We start from the raw sequence: 21,740 nt of genomic DNA, 5'->3' as shown, positions 1-21,740 counted from the left end.
AAATGTGCAGATATCACTGAAATTCTTGAATAATATTGATCGTAGGAGGCAGGTGAAATAATTGATAATTGCTGTGCCTTCACTACAAGAATATCAATATGCTCTGCAAACAATAACAGTGATGACTGCAGAGAACAGCAGATTTCTGAGGTATATAGTGACTATTACCAATTTCTCTAAGGTTTTTTAATCTAGAGAGAAATTGTAGAAAATTAATCAGGGACAGAATAATTAAAACTGAAGAGGGACCATCTTGACCTGGGAATGTATGGTTCGAGTGTGACTCTTGGGTGCTGCGTGCTAAATCACTTCAAAAGTGAGACAGCTAGATGTAAAGGATTGGCTAGCACAGAAAGCAGCTTCAGAATCTACTCTGTAAACACAGCAGTGTTGCAAAGCTCTGAGCGCCAGCTCAGAGAGGAAGACACTGCTTGTATTTGAGTGCCTGTGACTGCAGGCAGCTGAGAGCGGCGAAACCACACGCTGCTCCAGTCTTGGCTTCCAGCTCTGCAAGGTGTGGGCGAGGACTCCAGCAAGGCAGAGAGTGGAGAAACTGCTGCTGTTCATTATCTTTACCGGTCACCTCATTTGCATGAGAGTTGAGTAGGAATATTTACTTGGGTACAGGGTGAAGAGCATGGAAAGATGATCTGAAGTCAAGGAACTGTCTGAAAGTGCCTAAGCCTGATATTCTTAGCGAACAGCAGTGCTCAAAGGCGGAGGAGGATACTAAAGCTAAGCACTCTCTGGAACCGAGCAGCCTATCAAACCTAAGACAGCAACTGCTTGGGACCTCTTGGCATCACAATCCTAGGAAGAACAACAACAAATTCAGGAGTACTATGGATTCAAAAGCAAAATAATAGCTGTTGCCAAACTTCCAGCAGCCACATCTACTTTGAAACTGATGTTGGGACACTGATGGAAAACATTCTGAAAGAAAACAATCTGTGCTGGCCAGGTCCTGGGAAAGCAGGTGGCCAAAAGAGGTCTTTCCTTCTTTGCTCCATTATGATCTCTGGTTAAGTGTTCTTGTCCACGTGTGGAAGAAGCAGGAAAAGCCTCTGCAAATTACTTCCCAGGTCTGTTGCCAAAAGCAAAGAAACCATTTTGGATAAGAGCGTGGGTTGATTAACAATCTTCTTGAAGAATGTCTGGCCAGGACGCTGAGGACTTTGGAGCAGAAAACCTCTCAGACAAGTCTCGGATGATTGCTACCCTCCCGCCATACGACATGGATGACCAGCTCCTTCCCAGGGAGCCACGGAGTGCCTGGTGCTGCTTGGCATGGACCCTGGTGGTAGTCACCATGAACTCCCTGGTCTTTTTCATGAATTTGATCCTGATGTTCGTTATCTTCACCATTGTGCTACTTCCTACCATTGTGGTGGTTTACTTTGGCTTCCAGTGCCACTCTCGGGTAAGTAAGCCTTGCTCCATTTGGCTGCTAACAGCCACCTCTAAGGCAGAGCCATCTAGAAGGGTTTTGTTTTAGCCCATGGGGAACAGTGGCTGTAAAGGCAAGGCTAGACTCCCCGAGCTTTGGCTTTGTTTTCATAAAGGGTGTGTATGCGTATAGATTTTTTTCATAAGGGCAGGGTATGTGTATAGACTGGGCTGACAAGAACAGGTTTATGGCGGTTCATGCTGACCTGAAGTTTCTTGGTTGTACAAGGGAGCGGTCTCTCCTGCTTGGTGCCTGTGGCACAGCTGTAAGCAAGGCTGGCATGTGCATTTGTCTAGGGAAGTACAGGTTTTATGGTTTCTGGACTAATTGTCTTAAAGTAGTTGGTTGGCACCTATAGATTCAGTGTCAGTAAGTTAGCACAGAAAGGCTTTTACTGGAGAGGCAGGGAGAACGCTGACAGCACCTGCCTGTGACTGCCGAGCTCCTCGGGGACTGAGATGGCACGGGACCCCTTGGTCCTGATCCCCTGTGCACTCCACTTTGTACACTTGTTTAAGTGTGAAGTGATCAGTGATAAATCTACAGCATTTCACAACAAGCTCGTATGAGATGCCGGTCTTGTGGGCACACCTGAATGCTGGCAGGAAGGAGCAAGACACATTTTCACCCCTCCCTTCTTCCAGTATTGTGCGAAATGGAAGCTTGACTGGGCAATAAAGTTTATTCCCGTGAAAATAACAAGCAGCTGTGACAGGTCAGGTGAATACACTCCCTGGCTTGACAGAGTTGCTGTTTGCATTTTAACGTCACAACATTTGTCTCTTTTCTGTGACCTCTGTTACTGAGAGCTGCCAACCTGAACTCCTCTGTAAATTGCACAAGCCCTACATGGGCTCTGATAGGGTTTGTTACTTTCCATTTAAGTAAGCCCTCTACAGTGTTTGTCATATTTGATCTGCCTAATGGCTAATTATAGAACTAGTAAAGTCTAACAGAATATATAATCCCCTTCTTTCGCCAGTCTAACATTCATGTGTTTTCCCAAATGTGCTGTATAGTTTCTCACACCAACAAATGAGCCTACTTTTGTCAGTAAGGGCTCTGGCTGTGTGCATGTCTGTTCCAGTTGGTTGTTGTCCTCTGGATTTCATTATTTCATTACTTATAAACTTCTTCTTGGTATATTTCTATAAATATCTTTGGAATCACTTGACTAAGCGTGGATGTGAAAGAGCAGTTCTCCTGTTTTCCTCGCAGGCAGTAACTGTTAGACCAGCTCAATATGACTTCTCTTGCTCATTATCCTAAATTAGAAGAGCTCTTTTACTTCCTACTTTGGGGAAAAACCCCCCACACTGTAGTACCTTCTCCCAGCAGGAAGAATTGACTCAAAATATAGATGCTATTCGTCTCCCCATTCCACAGAATCTGAACTAAAGGGAAGATTATTTAAATGTCCTCAAACTGATGTATTTACCTGAGAAATATTGAAAGAAGAAAGCTTTTCCCCTTCCTTTTACTGAAATCTGTGCATCCTAGCTAATCACCCACATCCTTGAGACCTCTGTCCGAGTGAGCAGATCCTAGTGTGGGTGGTAGGAAAGGATCCAACCATGCAGCAGGGCTCAGCCGTTTGCCCAGTTTAATCCAGTAAGGCTCTGCTGACTTCTGTGGAGCTGTATGTAGATATACCTGTGGAGATCTCACTCCACAGTGGAGGAGGAGACACCTTCTCTGCCTGGCTGAAGTGTAAAATCACATTTCCCAGACGTGTAAATTGTCACTCAGCTCTGGGAGAACAGCTGCTTTGGCAGCACTTTTAGTGCCCGTGATTTATTCTCAGGAGCTGTGTGTGTGGTAAAGGTGCTCATTCTGTAGGTGGAATCTTAGTTTGCTCACTTGAGGCCTCTAAACCCTGGGACACGATAGCATGCTAAGACATACTGTTGGCTGCAAACATTTATAGCTTTGGGGGATGTGCTGTAACTTTCCAATACAGCCATTGCACTGTATTTTTCAGCTGACATCCTAGCAACACGAGTTGTCAGCCCACAGCTCCCTGTCTCAAAGCTCCCTGACAAAGGGACTGTGCTGTTATTGTTTTCTCAGTACTGATGTATTTGCTGGTCTGAGAAGTTTGGCTTTGATTTTTTATTGCCCTGAAATTACGACAACTCATAGCTGCTGTTACTGAAAAGCTTTTCGTGATCTTGAAAACTAATGAACAGGGAGACATCTGTCATGGTAATTGTTTTGTAGAACAGGGCAGACACAAGTGCTGCTGCTAGTTGGAGCGAAGCATAATTCATAGAGAAATCATGTACCTCCGGGTCAGGCAATTCCCACTGTGGCTCTGACACCTTTTGGAAGTGTTTGACTATGGGATGCAAATGTACGTGATGCCCAACAGGGTAAAGTTGGAAGCTCTGGAGAGCCTACAGAGAGCAAAAGTGGCTCAGAGGGGTCCTGATCTACCTGAATAGTCATGCAACCCTTCTTCATTGTGGGTTGCGACACTTTACAGTCCATGGCTGTCAGGATTTTCACATACAAAAGGGCAGGTGAGTAGAATGACTTTTGTTTTATTGAAGAGTACGTCTTCACAAGAAATAACCTAATAAATTCTCCCTGGGAGAAAGTGCAGTGTGAGCCATTGCCTTGGTAAAATGGCTGGTCCGTCTCCATAAGTGCAGCGTGGATGCAGATTCTGTAAGACATGAGGCTTTTTAGGGTAGGTTTAAGAGGAGATTGCCTGTAAAGCCCTTAAATCAATTTTTCCTATGATCCGAAACTGGTCCTTGAAAGTCATAAATAGGGACTTCAAATTGGACTCAAAATGGGAAATAATATGAGGACCACCTCCCAGAATTACCTCTTCCAGCTTCACTATGCTTGCCCTCATCTTGGAAAACCTCAAGTTCTCCTTTGCACATACAGTGCTCTCCAGTCGAAGGCTTTGAGGACATGCAAAAGTTTTTTCGAGTACAGCCAAGTACATTAGAACTGAAAGCAACTGTGTTGCTGTTAGCTGCATGGAGCCTTTTAACACAGACTTTAATAGGCATAGAAAGGGATTGTGGCAGTATGGCTTGACAAGAGCAGTCCTTTCTTTGGGCTACTGCTTTTCAATGCCTTCCTAGTAGCCAGAGGCCGATTTCTGCACTGCAGATCCATTAGGTGGATTTTTTCTTTTTTTTTTTTTTTTTAGTATGATGGGTTGTGTTTCTTGTACTGCTGAAAGAATATGGCAGAAGGAAAGGAAGCTAGGGGACGTGGGGATTGCCTGTAGCATTTGTTAATGCAGAACAACTGAGTGGCTTGACTGGGATCTCCTGCTGCCAGGATGAAAGGAGTGCTTTAAATACCATTCAGCAAGGACTGGTTAGTGTGCTGGATGCTTTGCAGCTACATGGGGTGAACGGGCTTTCCTGGCAGATTTTGCAGTGCAAAGAGATGCTAGGAGGTAGAAATGAGTGCAGCGTGTACACAGAAGACAGAACACAAAGGGGTCTGTTCCAGGGCAGGAGTCTGGAGAGTCTCCAGCCAGCAGGTAGCTATGGAATGACCAATGTCTGTCTGCAGAATCTAACATCTTCCTGTATTTTTATTTACTTTGTTATAATTTCCAGTGTGTTGTGCCGCCCACATGGATGTAGCAGCAGGAGTCCTCTTTATTTGGTTTCTGCCTATCAAATGCTAAGCTGTGCTATTCTGATGACTTAATAAAGATTAGCGTTTCCTGCTTCAGGATCAGTGTGCAGTGCTCTTGTCTCACAGTGATGCTGGAATAATTGTAAGCTTGATTAAAATATGTTGTCGGTCACACGGTGTAGCCTGAAGATTGCTGAGCTCAGCTTGGAGAAAGGGAAGACGTGCGTCTTTCTCTGAAAGCACTAGAAACTCAAGGGTACTTTGGTCACCACTCCTATCCACCACCAGGTCTGTGACAAACTCTCTCTCACTCTTTCCACAGGTGCTGCACTCAGCTGCCCGCTACTGCAAAAGCATCTTGGATGACAACAGCTCTTCTGCCCTCATTATCCTTGGCTTCGTCATCATGTCCCCTCTCATTGTGGTGGCCATGGCTATCTACTGCAGCCTGGCAAGGCGTCTCCGTCTCTTCATGTGCTTCCAGCCATACAGCAGGGCTGTGTACAAGGGGGTGAAGTGGCGCTGGTACGAGGAGGGAGGCCTGTGCAGCTGTGCCAAGGGCTGGAACACTCAAGTCAAGGCCTGGGTATGAGTTTCCAGCACCAGAAGACCTGCCCTAGCCAGCACCCTCTTCTCCCTGCCCTGTCCCTTCCCACCATCGCCTCCCAGAATCACCATCCTTAGCGTTCTGCAGATAAAGGCTGTGTAGTACCTAGATGTGAGAGGAAGAGAGATCCGTTAACGAGCCATCTCCTACAGCTTTGTAAGTGGGTAGGATTCTGCCCATGATGAGAGAAATATAGAAAACCCAAGTCCTTGATGGTAAAGACAACGTTGAGCTCTGAAAAGAACAGGGACTCCTCCCAGTGCCTGTTGCATTAAGAGCCCAGCACTGTTTCCAGTCTTGACAGCATGTCCTGCCTCACATGGGACATAGAGTACATATTTATAGGATTAAACAGTGGTGGGAGCGGCTGCTGACTTTGCTACCTGCCTCAGAGAGGTCTCTTTGGGAAAGGCAACCTTTGGTGAAACATCCAGCCAAGAGGAAGCAACTGTGGTTCTCCCAAGTGTTGGACTGCCAATGTTTCTAACCCCTTGCAAAGGTGTCTGTAGGTCACTGCCTCTGTGATTTTGGGGATCCACCACTTTCCTACACATCAGATATCCTTCCCCCACTTAGCAATCCTTCTTTCCCACAGTCTTTAGTAGTGCTTGTGCTCCTTTCACTGTTCCTGAGTCAGGTCACTGGGTTGGCTGCGGAAACAAATGCTGATCTTTAGGTCTCTTCCCTGACAGCTGCTGATCTGAAATATGCTTGTCTGGTAACGGCTGATGGTTATTAATCAGCAAATGGCTCCTTGTCCTTTATGCTGCGGTCAGGTGGTTTTGTCTGGGGCTAAATATGGCTCAGGTCCAGTTTTAGAATTCCTGGCAGGAGGAGCTGAAGAATCACGGTGGCTGCTGAGCACTACAGGTTCTCCCACGTCTGGGCTAAGAGCTTAGGCCTGTGAGGAACAGCGTATAATGTCTTGTTTTGAGGGTCAGAGATATCTAGATTTAGGGTTAGTGCTGCAGTTTGAAAGGAAAACTGGAAAGGGTCAAACTGACTGTTGAATGCTACAACTGAGTGAAAAGCACAGTGTGTGTGAGATGGTATGGCAGGTAGGGAAAAGCATGGCAGCTTGATGCATGATTCTCTCCTTTCAAATCACTGTGGGTCTCTAATGTTCAGTTAGTGGGGTCTGTGTGCTACTGATCACTGCAAGCTGTGTACTCCCACTGGCTGTTTTTTCCCTGTCTCCCAAATATAACCATTTTAAGTGTTATGGATAAATAAAGATCATGCCAAATCTCCACTGAGGGAGTTTTTCTCTGTTCTGCCTCAAAGCACTGGCTGCATCAGTGATGCCCATTGTACCACAGCACATATCAATGGAAGTTAAAATGTAATTTCTGTTTTCTTTCTGAGGATTGATTTTTCCAGTCTATGTAGCCTGCAGAGCCCTAGTCCCACACAGAGAAATAACCACTGGTGGCTACAGGTGAAAGTGAATTGAATTGGCAGGAAACACCCAGTGCATGGACAGCAGGACACTCAGTCCAGGCACCAAAACAGACAAGAACAACACAGGGACAGCTGGAGGTAAGCACGGTACTGTTGTTGGACACCTTGTGTTGAGAGACTAGAGCCATTGGTTTGGGCTTTGGCCATCACGTTGCCTTGTGATGGTCACACTCTTAGCTTTGGACTCAGGCAAGCAGGCATCTCTGTGCAGCTATTTGTGCTGCGAACAGATGGGCAGCAGCGCAATATATCTACTTTGCTGGCTCCATGTGTGTGTTCAACTGAGTCAGTCTGCCAGCCTTTATTGCTATTTATCCCATCCTGGCAGCTGCATTAAACCAAAGCCTCAACAAACCACCTCCACAATACTTCAGGTGCAACTGATCTGATATTTTTCACTTACAGTTCTAGCTGTTGCTTAATGTTTCTGTATACCAAAGAGGAATGAACAAGATTGTTCCATCCCAGAACCTGAGTGGTTGAAGGAATATGGAGTTTGCATTTTAATGCTTTTCCATTGCTCTAGGATTTTGCAGGGTGAAAGTGCTGACTAAATTGTTCTGATGCCATTCAGGAGAGCAAGAATGCATTAGCATTTGCTCAGGCCTGTTATATGAGCATAATGGACTGCCTGACTTGAAAAGGGAAATAAAAGTGCAGCAAGTAATTGGTTTGAGCTTCTTCCTTTAAGCTAGAGACTTCTGTCCTTCCATAAAAGGATGTCTATTCTGAAGCTCCAGGCTTTAATGATTACTGTTACATCTTTGGATTCTTTGAAGCAGTAAGAAGAAGTTTCTTTTCAGCTCTTTGAAGCTGACAGATGAAGTGGATGGCAAAGGCGGTACTTCTACATTCCCACTTCACTGTGGGACACAGATAGCAGTGGACTGGCTGATTGTCTCCTAGCAAAAACAACATAAAGCACGATGAGGGTGACACATGCCTCTGTATGGCTTCCATGCAGACTACTGTATACAGTGTTTACAAATACCACCCTCTAAAAGGTCCCCGAAACACTACATTTTCTGTCTCTGCTTGTCCTTTGTTAAAACTAAAGATCGAGGCTCAAATAAACATTGCTGACTTTCCTGTGTCCTGCAGATCATGTGATAGATGTGCCCTCATCTGCCTGGGACCACCTTCTGCTGTGATTTCTCCCCTGGGGTGACAGGAGTGGGTTTGCTCTAACCTCTTCCAAAAGCTGCTTTGGCAGCAGGTTGCAGTGCGTTTGCATCCGTGCAGTGACAAAATCCTGAGGGATAGCGGTACTCCCCCTTTGATCTGCTTGCAATATGGTGGGAGACACACACAGGAGAGAAAAATTTGGAGAAGGCATCAGCAAGCTGGTCTGCCCCAGGGCTAATAAAGCAGTCCTCCTTCAACTAGTTGCTTTAATAAAGAGCCAGCTTAGGGTCAGGAGCACATGATCATCTCATGTTGTGCCTCAGCCCATGAGAAATGAAACATCCCTTAAAAAAAAAAAAGAAATCGCAATTGATCATACTGCTGACTCTGTTCATTGCCATTCTTCCCTTTTGGTGTGGCCTCCTGTTTCCTCCCTACACCTCTGCTGTCAGTCTCTGTCTCATCTTGAAGAGTTAAAAGGAGAGAAATAGTCGTAAATTTCTGACAGGACTGAGGAAAAAAGAGAAGTTCTATTGCATGAAAAGGAGATACCGTGCTATAGGACAATAAGGTTTTGCCTGGAGGCAATGTTTGCTGGCTGGGTACAGATATTTGATATGAGCTGTTGTTCCTTTTGCTCACCTGTTGTTTAATCCAACTGCTTTTACAAGGAAAATATTCTTAAACTTAGCTATGCTGCAAGTATTGTAGTGAACCATTCCCATTGCTGCCTCTGCAGAAGAAATTAAGAGTTATTGGCAACAGCCTTCTTAATAAAACAAGAATTGATTTAATTTGGTATTTTACTTTACAGAGAGTTTTAATAACAAAGGGGAAATGAATCTACCTAAAAGCACGCTTCTTCTCTGTAGCAGAACAAACTTCACGTCAGGCTGTACCTCAGGGGTGTCCTGGCAGTGCCATAGCTCTGATTTGAAACTGGTTTGATCCTAAATTTCCTGTAGAGAGTACAGAGACATCCTTAATATCCTCAGCCTTGGATCAAATCCTGAGGGCAGCTGTGCTGGCCTGCTTTCTGCAGGGCTGATGTGCCAGGCAGGGACTGTGCCCACAGATGTTGGGGGGAAAGCGTGCTACTGAGCAGTGCCTGCTTCTTCTAAACTCTTACAGACAGGGCTTTGTTCTGTGAGCTCCCGACCCAGTGCGGAGTTCAGAGCATAGCTCTGCTTAGCAAGATGCTGAAGGAAGACAGAAGGAAATGTATTTTAACTGGGTTTTTTAAAGTCCAACTATGTACAGATTTAATTTCCCTGGAACATCATCTCCATGATTGAAAGCCATGGCACTAACCTGGTACTGATGTACCTCAGAAGACACTAAAATATACTTCCACCCAACAAGACTTTGGTCAGGTACAGTGTTTATTTGTGCTTCCCTGCTCCTCTGTCATCTCTGAACGTTCCAGATCCAAAGCTGATGAAATCACTAGAAAGATGCCATGTCTCAGTGGGTGTTTAATCATGACTTAGTCCTTCACACTAGGGCTGGAAGCAGCTGTTCTGGCAAAGGGGAAAATAGAAGAAACACAGTTGCACAGCCACTTCTACGTCATGCCTGGGAACATGCAGCGGACCAGGTGCTAATGCAGAGCTGGACTCCTAAATACACACCCCCACAAAAAAACGTACACCAGGGGGAATCATGCAGCTGAGCAAAATATATGAGACAGCTCATATATTTTCACCTGTTTCTTGTTAATAATATGACTAAGGGGTTCATTAGGACTGCTCATGTGCCTCCCTTTCACCCTTCCAGGTGGCTTCTCCAACACAGAAAGGTATTCTTGGTTACCAGTATTTAGTATTTCATTTATTATTCCTTTCCTCTTAATTTGTTATCAGCTGCTCACACCGCTCCTAAATGGCTTTGCTGCATAGTCAGCCAGAGCACCTAAGGACCAGCTTTCATCCACCTAGACGAGGTTTCAGAAGGAGTCCTGCAGCTCAGGCTCAACAGTCCAGGGCTCAGTTGCTATAGCAATACAGGTTTCTTCATCAGCCTGCACACGCGTCCGTGTTTGCCAGCATTCCGGACTTTGAGTCAGGCTTCAAGGCAAACATCAGGCATTTAACTACTGGGCAGCCCTTGGAAAATAGCATGGTAAAAATGAGCAGTACTGTGAGCATGTATCATGGATTTTTAGGCAAAAGTGGTATTTGCAGCCAATACTGTGCAATAGCGGCGCTTTTAAAAGTAGATGCACCTACTATAATATTTTATCTGGCTTTGCATGAGAGAGGCCACGAGGCTGGAATGCTCTCATGCACACGACTGCAGGGACAGCAACCTCTCATGCCCTAGAAGAGTCTCGGTGTGCTAGGAGAATGGGGAGGATGGTGGAGTTGCCTAGAAAGACCAGGAGCATTTTAAAGCACTAATTATACATATCTGTGAGTGGCACTGGGTTTCTCCTGGGGCTGAGAAGCAGACTCTTGAGGTCCCTTCCAGTCCTACTCATATGATTTTCATGTTCCCTTTCTTTTTTCTTTTTTTTTTCTTTTTGATCATGTCCGGTAAGAGACAACAAGGTTTCTGAATCAGCCATTGCTGAAGGGCACACAGCCCTCCTGCCCTGCCTTGCAGTGATTGAATCATTCACTGTCCTTAGGACAAACCCTCCTGTTTGTTATAAGCATCAGCTCAAGAGTTCTTCTTCATCATCTGTGAGTATGACCCAGCCAACCTGGTAAGACATGAAGAGCTCTTCAAGGCTATGAAAAATATCCAGAATGGCATGCTGAAAACATTACTCTGTGCTTTGTGAAATGAACCAACATCGCAGGAGCATTTAATTTCAGCAGTGTGAATTCCTAGGATAGAAAATAACCCAGAAAGAACTGAAAGTGCTGACAGTCGGTGCCAAGCAGGCAATTTACCTTGAGCCATAGCAGGATACATTCTTAGTATAAATTCTATAAGACAGCTTCTTTGAGCCAGATTTATGGAAGTAAAAGAGAAGTGCAATATAGTTGCAAGGGAGGGAACAAGTCCTAATTTGTAAAAGTTTCCTCCTTGCAAGGAAGTGCTGTTACAGTCTGTCCAACTTGATGACACTGAGCTTATTACCTCACCCCTCCACTTCCATGGGCAGACTTTGTCATGGGCCTCAGCATCACTGTGGGTAAATGTTTATGGAAACTTTATATGCAGATAATATATGGATTTAATATGACAGAAGCGAACACTAACAGGTTTCCACATGTGGCAAGAGGAAGAGCTTCTCTCAACATACAGCCCTATTAAGGAATTTCTCTGATTTGTACTGTGTGTAAGAACTAGTGATGAATAAGCCCAGGTGCTCCTGAAATAAAGAACAAATTCTTCCCTCGCACAAGCATAGATCTGGCCTAGAATTATTGAAATCAGTGGAAACACTCTAGATTTGCAGCAGGGTAAATGAGAGCACGCTTCAGCCCAAGGGAATGCAGAACCTGTACAAAACACAGGGAAATTCTAAACCAGTGGAAACCAGGAACTGAATAACCGGTTCCCTGCCTCCCTGCATTTGCCAGTTGAAGCCTCTGAGTCCAGCAAAAATTCTAGCTGAAAAGTTTAAGCCATTTCCCAGTGCTTTCAGCTGGGTATTGGTCCTCTGATGCCTTCAGTTATTGGAGTACTCAGCTGGGGGCAGTGCAAATAAGAACCATCTGTCAAGCTGAACTGAAATCAGGAAGATCTTCTTTTAGAGCCAAGGACAACATAGCATTTATTGGAAGGATGCTAAATTCCTCCTTTGAGGGAGGCTAGCAGAAAGGAAGCTGGAACCTGCTGCACATACCATGAGAGGAAGTTTAACGCAGACTGTTAGATCCAAGGGTAAGGCTGAGTCAGACTGAAAACTGAGCATCCTACCTGCTCCCAAGGGATGCTCCGTCAGCACTGGGAGTGGTGCAGGCAGTGAGCCTGGTTGTGAGAATGATCACAGTTACAGGCATGCAGCACGTAGTGAAGAGAGGGGACTGGGGCTCTGGGTTTCTTCTTGGGAGAGTTCCTCCACCACCCAGGGCACAGCAAGATGCGTTAAAAGGAACCAAATTCAATGCGAACTGCGAGCACTTACACTCGCAGGAGTTCTGGTTCTTCCTAAGAGTAAGAGTTACTAGTCTCTTGCAAAGTACTCTTAGGAGCTTGGCTATTGCTCTCAATCTCACCGCAGGCAGTTTAATACTCCATGTGCTTAGTTTTCTGTGAATAACTCTCTAGGCAAATTTGGCAGGGATCTGCACGGTAATAAAATTCCAATGACATATGTACTGGACAATTTCTTTTGCTCTCTGCATTTGTGTTGCTGACTGCTTAATTGTAACTTGAATGTCTTTGGGAAAATTTCCGTTGTCCTCCTTCACCTCCCTTCTCTTTCACTGAGCTAACTAGTCACCGATGATTGTTTCCAGCCCTGCTGGAAAATTTGGTTAGAATGAATGGAAGCGATTAAAGAAAGAATAATCAGGAAGTGCCTGCCAAGGGCTCCTTCACTCAGCTGATCTTCCTAGTACAGAAGTGCCGGCAGAATGGGTCGCAGACTGCAGCCCTGTCCTGGGAATGCTCCCCTGGGACTTGACTGGGGTGCCAACTGTGAGAGCTGTTGTGCAAATGAAAGGGACAAAGGTGAGAATGAAAGTGGCGATTTAACCTGGGTTTCTGGTATACCAATGCCTCCACCTACATCAGACTAGTCCCTCACAGCAAAAATGCCCACAGTTTTTCCCCACCCCAGGAAGTTCTGAATGGCAGAAGGAAACAGAGAAACTCTATAATTTTTCAAGTGTGTTGTGTAGCTTTGTTAAAATGCTAATACCAGTCTGAGGCCATCTGTCAAGCACGCATTGCCAAAGGGCTTGTTGTTTATGAGTTGCAGAAGAATGCGAAAATAAATAAACTTTATACAGAAGAAAAAAATCAATAGTAACACAGAAAGTCTGGAAGGGTACTTCTGCTAGACATTGTAGACAGTACTTCCCAGGTCTCTTTGAGACCTGGAGACTGCAATTTAGAAAAACCCTACCAATTACCATGACTCATCTCTATTCAGAGGTCTGCACATTAAAAAGACAGACTGGAAAAGAAGTAGAAAAAAGAGGCTGTTCGAGCCTGTGATGACCAGAAATCAAGATTTCACTTTAAAACTGACAGACTAGAGAAAGAAAAGTACCTGGGCATCACCAACACATAAGTGTTTCTGAAAAGCAAACCTCTTCTTTGGGGCATTAAGTGCAAGCAAATATTGCCCCAAGAAACTCAGTGCCTTTGTTTCCCTCCTTGAGGAATAGTGTTAATAGCCAGGCTCCCAAGGTCCAGCCAGGCTGGGTGCAGACATTGCCAAGGACTACGGAGGTCCCTGCTGTGTTCTAGGATATTGCCTGGCCCCTCCATGCACTAGAAGTTGTCACCCATTGGAGTCCTCATGGTATGTTAGTTCTTCATAAGAAATTTCAAGGGGGAAAAAATCACTTTGTTTCTCAAGGAGAAAGAAGGGGAATTATTTTCAAGGAAGTCAGATTTATATCTGTTTATTCATCAGCTTATGTAGCTCTTGTGGATGGAGACGTTATGCACCATTAAATGTTGTCTGGGACTTCCTAAAGGACACTTCGCCTAGCAGCTTCCGATTAGCTACTCCGTTCTGTGCCACAAAACCTTCTGCTGAATATGTGCAGCAATGCTCTAGAGGAGCGTGAGCTGTGGTTTTGTGAGCTGCTACAGCAGATGCAGGGGCTGGGAGACAGGACTGGGACAATTGGGACCGTGGTGTTTCTTGGGTTCGCATCTGGTAGTGCATAGCTGCATTGGCCTCTGTTTTTTTGGTCCCCCTTTAGCTGTCTGTCATCTTCCCGGACGGAATTTCCCCTAATTTCATATATTGTTTGCAAATGCATGATGTAGCTTGTTCTACGCCTGGAGGAGCAGCTCTTCTCTTGTGTGCCCAGGCCTCAAGATGGTGCTGTGGGGCTGAGGCTGGAACATGCAAGTGCCTTTTGGTCCATCCACGACCAGAGTTGAGACCTTCTGATTTGGGACAGCCAGTCCTGGACACTGTGCTGTTTCCTACCTGTGACTACAGCCGGCACCACGGATGCTGGGAAGGCAATACGCGACTGGCTTCATAGTGGTTTATGTCCAGACTGAGAACCCACAAAGCCATGGGATTTGGTGGAAGTGGCATTGAGCAGGCTGAATCAGAGTTTCAATTCAAGCCTTGGCTCAGCGTTGCCATCTTGCAGGCTCTCCTTCCAACCATGCACCTGGGCATTGATTTTGGGTTGAATCTCTTCTGACTAGGCAAGGCCATTTCTGGCTAACAGCATCTGTCACTGGAATTTTGGCCAGATCTGGTCCTATTTAGCTGGTGAGGGCTGAAAAATGCAAAGGGGGAGGGAGTATATGATGGTATGATCCTGTGATCTATTGCTGGAAACTAGTGTCATTTCACAACAGAAAATTCAAGGGGATCAGTGTGTCCTGGCACAATGCACACATTTTCTATAACTGCCAGCAATCACCTCCCAAGCTAGTCGTCATTGCTTTCCCTTTGACCTTAGCCTAACCACTTCCCACAGCTGAATACGAAGTCGACTCTCACAGAGCTGAGCTGCTGATGGGAATATTCACTCTGCCTATCTGTGGCAGCAAGATTGTTAGGGGCTGCCATCATTGCCACGTGAAAGAGCAATGCAGAGGCAGGCTGGGCAATGGTCCCGGGTTTTGCGGTGGCAACACAAGCAAAGGATCTACACCCCATTCTCCAGGCACTGACTGGGGGCCTGCTCTCACTGGGAAAAATAGGGACATTTATCAGACCAACAAAAGAGCAGCTTTTCATGAAAAGAGCCATGAATTGTCCACGCTGGATGCTCAGGGTTGTTGCCGCTGCCACGGTTTTGCTTTGCATTTATCCTCTCTGCCAGCACATGAGTTCATGGAAATGCTGGCAGTGGGCAAGCAGGACAGGCTGCAGTGTGTGGGGACCAGACCATACTGTGGGTGGGTGCACTTGAATGCCAGGAGCAATTGAATCCCGGTCATCTTTCTAAGCCAGCTCCTCCCTAGCCACACAGCAAAGAGGCACGAGTAACTGATTAACCAGGACCATGCAGGGGGGGACGAGGGACACGCTCAGCATCTACGCTAGTCACACCAAATGAAGTGCAATCTAAAGCTGTGCTCCAGGAACACCGGTTTGCTGGCAGCGCTGCCCAGGGGACCTGTCCTTGGATTCCTTCCCTGAACACAGGCCTAACTCCTGAGGCAACTGCAAGGAGGAGCAAAAGGATGTTTACTCAGGACATTCCCTACATTCAGTAAAATGGCTGAGAGCTACTGAAAGGGGCACTGCCCCTTAAAGGGCATCCTAACTTTGAGTTATCTGCTGAGCTGTGCCAGCTGGTGAGCATTTAAGGAGTTGTACGCAGCTACCCAGCCAGCCAGCGTGCATTTTACAAAGGTGCTGGCACTGTGTCTAACTCCGTGGCAGCAGGGACGTGGTGCTCAACAGGAAAGTTAATTCCTGCTGCTCACCTGAGAGCACTGTTCTGCTCCTGCCCTTCAGCAACAGGGTTAATAAAGCACTGTGCTAAAATTAGTCTCTTGTCAACACTTTTTTATCTGCATGGCATCAAGCAGGAGGGTGCTGGAGTATGTTAAAGCCTTCATGAAATGTTGCAATCCCGATTACATTGTTTATGACTGTTCTGCCCATCTGTGCAGGCTGGCAGCTAAGGTGATGATCAGTGCAAGGGGATAATCGCAACTTCCCAGCCCCTGCACCTATCTTGTCTCTCTCCAGTGAGTGTAAAGGAGTGAGAACCTGCCTAAGGAAGACGGTTTTAGATAACACAGTGAAAACTGCAAAGAGAAAGCGACTGGCCCGGCTTGGGAACTGAAAGGGCAGGTGGCCAAGAGTGTGAAGGGAGCTGGCTCTGAGTCTCTTGTCTGCAGAAGAAAACATGGGAGTGCAGTTGGCTCTAGTGGGTGTCACTATGAAAGCAATCTGCACTTGGGATCTGATGTTCATGAAAGCCTTGCTGCTAGTGAGCCGCTTAGCAAATCCCTGGCATCTCCAGGGTGTGAGACTGAGCAGAATACAGTTAAAGGCTGTTGAGGATTTCCCATAGGCACAGACCAGTGTGGCCCACCTTTAATACCATTGAAGGTAACTTTTTGGGACAGACATTTGGAGAGGAGGAAGGGGAACAGAGTTGTCCTTTTTCTTTTCCTGTGGTGTTTCAGCATATACTCGTCAGGCTCTGGAAACCTGGAGCTTTGACCAGATCTGCTGGCACAAGTTATCTTACTGGATATTTAGCAGGGAGATGAAAAACCATTCCCAGCCCTCTTAGGTGCTGGAGATTGTTTTGACATCCTGTCTTTGGGGCTACTTTGTAAGACAGGACATCTCCACATGAAGCAATTTGTTCCGCTGTCAGCACAACTGGTGGGCTCAGCATCATAAAGGCCAAGCAAACCATACTGGAAAGGACCGCTGGGTCAAACCAGAAGATACTGACATGCTTCTGCCCCGTGAGACTCGGTGGGCAATCCTCCAGCAGGTACAAAGTAGACAGGACGTACAGGGCTGGACCCGGTTTTCAATGGTTTGCGTGACCCTCAGGGAGAGATAAGAAGCAAGGCAAAAAAAATCCCAAACAAACCAGTGAGGAAAACAGTGGTGCTGTCTGGTTTGCTCCTGTGCTTTCAGTTGCCGCCAGTTGCACTTGCGCCTGCTTTCATTGTTTCCCAAGCACACAGTGTAGAGCTAAGGAAACCAAGCCCTAGACCCTAAACAGATGAGCACAAGTAAAAATAGAAACTAGGGGAGCAGACTTCCTCCCAGACATAAGCCTCTTGTTGCTGAAAGCCAAGAATATCTGCTTTGTTCCTGAAAAGTCCTCCTGACTCCTTCACCAGCTTCTGTTCACTGATCCAGGCTGTTTCAGCACCGGTTGTGATGCTGAGGCTGGGGGTCTGCTTAGCACATTTTGGAAAGACTTGCTGAGCCAGTGTTCCAGTGTAGACTGTTCATAACCCGTTCCCACAGACATTAGCAGAGTTACAGAAGTGGTTATTGTCCAGTTTGAAGGACACTGTCCCTATCTTGAAATCTGGTGCCACGTGCACGAGCGTTAAGCAGGGCTCCTCTGAGGCTGCGTATCTCACTCCTTTTGCGTGTGGATCTGTGTGGGGGGACGTACATGGAGGGAGAGGTATTCAAGCAGCATGACTAACTCTTCTGGATACGGTTTTGATATGACCCGTTTGTTTAGCAGTAAAAAATACAGTGCCTGGTCTGCAACAGTATTTTACAGCACATGCGAGGAGCGAAGGATTGTAAGAGCCCTGCATCATGGGGCACCCAGAGGAAAATTCCTCAAGGCCACTGCGGCTGGTCAGTGGCTGAGCTTAGAGGGAGTGCTGGTAAAAATGAAGAAACGCTTGCCATGAAAAAGAACATGGGGGCCTAGTTCAGCCACTCCACATCAATCACTTCAGAAAGTCCTCAGACTGCTGTGATCCAGCCTGTCCTCGAGGTCAGTGGTAGCAGGGAGAGTTTCTTTTTGGTTTCTATTTTAGCTGTGGTGACCATGGTCCCATGTTGGCTACCAGCCCTTACATTGAGAGTCCCACCTTTTCAGCCATCCTGGATCCCTTAGCCTTCCTAAATCATCTGCAAAAGCTATGTCTGCTGCTGAGATGTAAACAGAGTCCTTCCACTCACACAGCACTCACTATTTCAAAGGAACAAGTGTTAGCTGAGTCCAGCTGGAAAATAAACATCCTTATCTCTTGAAATGAGCTCAGCCATGCAGCACGTTCAGGGACTGGCTTTCCTGCTAAAGACTCAGGCTTTACCATAACAGTACACGGGAAGGGGAGAAAAGATCCAACCAGTTTTCCACAAACTGCTTTTGGATAGCTCTTCTTTCTTCTTGGAGATGGCTTTCCTTTGTCACACTGCTTTTCCCCTCATGAGGTCTTGACCCATGGACAGGGAGGGTGGAGTTGTATCAGCTTTTGGGGACAGATGCTTTTACAAAGACCACTTTTCTTGCAGGCACCAGCTGCACTTCACACTGCTGCGGGACATGGAGTTGCCATTTAATTCGCTGTTGCTTCCTGGCTCCATCTGAGCCAAATGCACCAGGCAAACACTCTGGTTGTGATATTCTGGCATCTGCTTTCTAGCCACAACTGGACTCCAGATACTTAGAAATCTGGAGGAAAAAAAAGAAGCATAGAGAGGAAATCAATCAGTCAGACTTCAGACCACAAGAGGTTTTTAGTTCAGGTTACTGGGAAAGAGTTCATTCAGCCTTCTGATTTACTTCTTATTAAAAATGCAATACTCCATATCCTACATAAATAGAGTGAGCAGGGGTAAGACAGAATAACGCTTTTGTCTTGTTGCAATTAAGGATGTCATGCAGCTGAATAAGGGTGTGGATAACTTTTGTTATTTTTCTAGTTTGTTCTCAGTAGCTAGGCATGGCTCTGTGCCTGCCTGTCTCCGTGGGCTAGACCATTCCTGTTAGCACTTGGCAAATCAGGTTTCCTTGGGATTTGCAAAGGTACTGTGGGTGGAACTCACCTCAACTGCTTGGTTTCTCTGATCAAGGGCCTTTTGTTCATGGGGCTTTTCGGGACTTGCCTTGATCGTTTAACTTCTTGCTGCTCCTTGCCATCGTTTTAGCCACACAAATGTAGCCAAAGGGTGCGATGCACCTTCGGGGTTGTCTCATCAAGATAGCAGTGATCGAGAACGGGGGTTTTGTTACACGTAAGCTGGAAAAATACAGTTTGAGATTTCTTGGAGTACAAATGTTGTAGCAGCAGAATTCCCTCATTTCCACCAGAAAGGGTACTTTGGGTAATGGTTGTCAGTGATGGAAAGTTAACCCTCATCCCAGCATAGCTGCCAGCTTTTCAATACAAGGGTTTGATGCAAAAAGGGGATTATATACATTGGATATGTGGGCTTAAATAAAGGTCAAATCCCAAGGCAACAATATTGGAGCCCCCAGCTGCCTCTCTTTATAGGCTGTTGCTGTTGGTAGCAGAAGGGTACTGTACACTGCAATCTTCTCTGGAATCAGTACACAGTATTTTGCAGCTTGCTGACTGCTTTGCAATCAGCGAAAAATGCCGAGTGCTACAGCAGCAGGTTCTCTTGCCATCGTGAACGTGAATTGGGAAAGACACTGGGGTGGATGCTGGCACTTCAATGGCTATTATTATGCACAGAACAACTCCATTTCCAGAAGAAGCAAATGCTTCTCTATAGCAATAAAGATACTTTCCGAACCATCGCACAGTAACTCGCAGACTCCTACTAACGATGGTTAGAAGGAAAACCTGGAGACCAGCAAGTCCCCTTTCTTGTCCTAAGAAAGACTAGAAGGATATAAGAAAGCAATCCAGCCTGAGGCTCACACAGACAATAGAGGTTGTTCTCCTGTGTACCTATCTGTACCCCAGGGCAGCGGCTGTTTAGAACAGATGCACCATCTCACTGTCGATCCTGCTGGATATGGCTGTTCAGCAAAACCCCATGAACATTCTGGAGACAAGAAAAATTCTCTCCAAAGCCTGGCCAAGTGTTTCTCTGGCACAAGACATTTTCATGAGGTCACTGTTGGAGTTCCTCCCACTGTCTAGATCATTTACAACCAGAAATGAAAAAATTTCTCTTTGGGCTTGAGACCCCTCACATGCAGGGTGCCTTGCTATGGTCTACTATAGGACATATCTGTCTTTGCATTCCTGCTGGCATCCTCTTTAACACAGTTATGTCTGCTACAGAAGGATTTAGGATACTTACTGCAGCTTACATGACATAGGGTCTCTCTCCAGCTTTCATGCTCCTTCCAAAACTGCAACACAGAGAAGTCTTGTCATCACTGATTAATGAGCAACCGTAACACGAAAGAGTCTGGGAATCACTGCACTAAAACTGAGTGTCTGCTTTTTGATCTAAAATACTGGAAAATGTTTGATTCCAGTTAGGGTCAGAGGTCTAAAATATAGGGGTGAAAAGACTGTGTTTTTGCTGGGTTTTCCAGCTATCAAAGGCTGATGAAAATTGGGCAAAGGGTGTCTCCTCACATACAGCCATAGCCTAGTCTGAAGGCCCAGGAGAGAAGAAGGAAGAACTCCCACAGCTTCACTGCTGCTTTGGAGATCTGCAGGGAATTCTGCGCAAGGAGAGAAGGTCTTGGTAGCCTACATGCATAATGATGCGAGCAATAACATAAACAGCCTCGGGGGAAGACTGCAAACAAAAGGCCCTTTTTTTCAGTTTCACAGTTCCATTCTGCATCTGTTTTTCTTCTTTAGCCCTCCGTGACACCTCTCCATCACGTTTCATGCACCATCTCCATTCCTGACAAGCTTGCAATGGCCTCTCAAGAACTTGTCACAGAGATGAGGAAAGAGAGTACATGAAAAGAGAAGCTCTAACTGACTTCTGAGTGCCTTTCATGGGGAAAATACCAGAACAGCAATATCCTTGACAGGTGCCAGGAAGCGGTGCAGAGGCAGAAAAAGCCTCATGTGTGGGAGAACGCTGCTAAACAGGATCTGCCAGACTTCCTCTGCATGATAGACACGCAAGCAGGACAAGCGATTAGGGCAGACCCCACACTTAGAGCAGCCCAATTCGAACGAAGATTCCCGGCCACTTCTCTTGGAAAATGACTGTGGAAGTGGTAAGTATGACTTCATTTCTTACATGGTTCAGTACTGCAGCTGGGAAGCGGAGGAATGGCTGGAATTGCAAATTTTCACATTTTCAGTAAAGACCGGGATTTGAGTATAAACATTTATAGAAATGTGGGTCGGTGTTAGCGTGTGTTTAGCTGTTTCTGTGTTGCTGTTTCTGACGCGCTATTTCTCTGAATATTTAGTGGCATTCCCAGTGACCTGTCACATTTTCAGCAGTTTCTAGGACCATTCTCTAGGAATTTGCTGCAGTGGCAGACTTCCACAAGGCTAATCTGTTCAGAAACCCCACAATGGATTTAAATTCCTTTCCAATCCAAGTAATGCTTCTTACTTGATTGATTTCTCTTTCCTCTCCTGTAGGGAAGTGAGGAGTGTAGTCACAGATCCAGATGTCAGCATATATTTGTTACTTAGTGCTATTTGATGCTACTTCATGCATCTGTTGAAACAGATGTGGGTAAGAACTACCTTGTAAAGAAGGCTGACAGTGGCAGTCCTCAGGTAACTTGAGCAGATGATGGGGTAGAAGGCAAGGTGTGTTTAGTTGAAAACGCTAAATGGGTGAGTCAGAGCTCACCCAGGGGGACTGCTAGGACAAGTACATTTATTTCAGGGTATTTTGGGGTGGCTCTGGTCATATATTTACTGACTAATCTAGTGGGAAATATCTGCAGCGTTTTTCTAGTTCTCCATGTTCCAGTTTAAGGTATGGGAGATAGTCAGTGCTATCTAGTGGCAGAGCTTTAGGTCATT

At 45.9% G+C, this 21,740-nt stretch overlaps 2 protein-coding genes across 2 annotated transcripts in view; both read left to right on the top strand.

Moving 5' to 3' along the window:
• Positions 1-379: 379 nt before the first annotated feature.
• TMEM88B (transmembrane protein 88B) lies at positions 380-6,916 on the top strand. Its single transcript, XM_052793466.1, has 2 exons — positions 380-1,420; positions 5,382-6,916. Exons 1-2 carry the CDS (start codon positions 1,151-1,153, stop codon positions 5,649-5,651), a joined length of 540 nt encoding a protein of 179 aa, XP_052649426.1. The 5' UTR covers positions 380-1,150; the 3' UTR covers positions 5,652-6,916.
• A 13,742-nt stretch (positions 6,917-20,658) lies between these two features.
• VWA1 (von Willebrand factor A domain containing 1) overlaps positions 20,659-21,740 on the top strand; it is a 34,373-nt gene continuing 33,291 nt past the window's right edge. The window contains exon 1 of the mRNA XM_052792725.1: positions 20,659-20,971. Within this exon, the coding sequence (XP_052648685.1) occupies positions 20,957-20,971 (15 nt within the window). The 5' untranslated portion in view covers positions 20,659-20,956. The remainder of the gene's footprint in view (positions 20,972-21,740) is intronic.

This window comes from Harpia harpyja, chromosome 7, assembly GCF_026419915.1.
Source record: "Harpia harpyja isolate bHarHar1 chromosome 7, bHarHar1 primary haplotype, whole genome shotgun sequence".
In the NCBI taxonomy this organism is placed as follows: Eukaryota; Metazoa; Chordata; class Aves; order Accipitriformes; family Accipitridae; genus Harpia; species Harpia harpyja.
The sequence above is the reverse complement of the archived record's forward strand: the minus strand, read 5'-3'. Positions and strand labels throughout refer to the sequence as shown.

Excerpts from the sequence above, each read along its gene's own strand:
- TMEM88B (XM_052793466.1), top strand. The coding sequence starts at position 1,151 with ATGTCTGGCCAGGACGCTGAGGACTTTGGAGCAGAAAACCTCTCAGAC. Across the intron at positions 1,421-5,381 it reads GCTTCCAGTGCCACTCTCGG|GTGCTGCACTCAGCTGCCCG; the intron begins GTAAGTAAGCCT and ends CTCTTTCCACAG.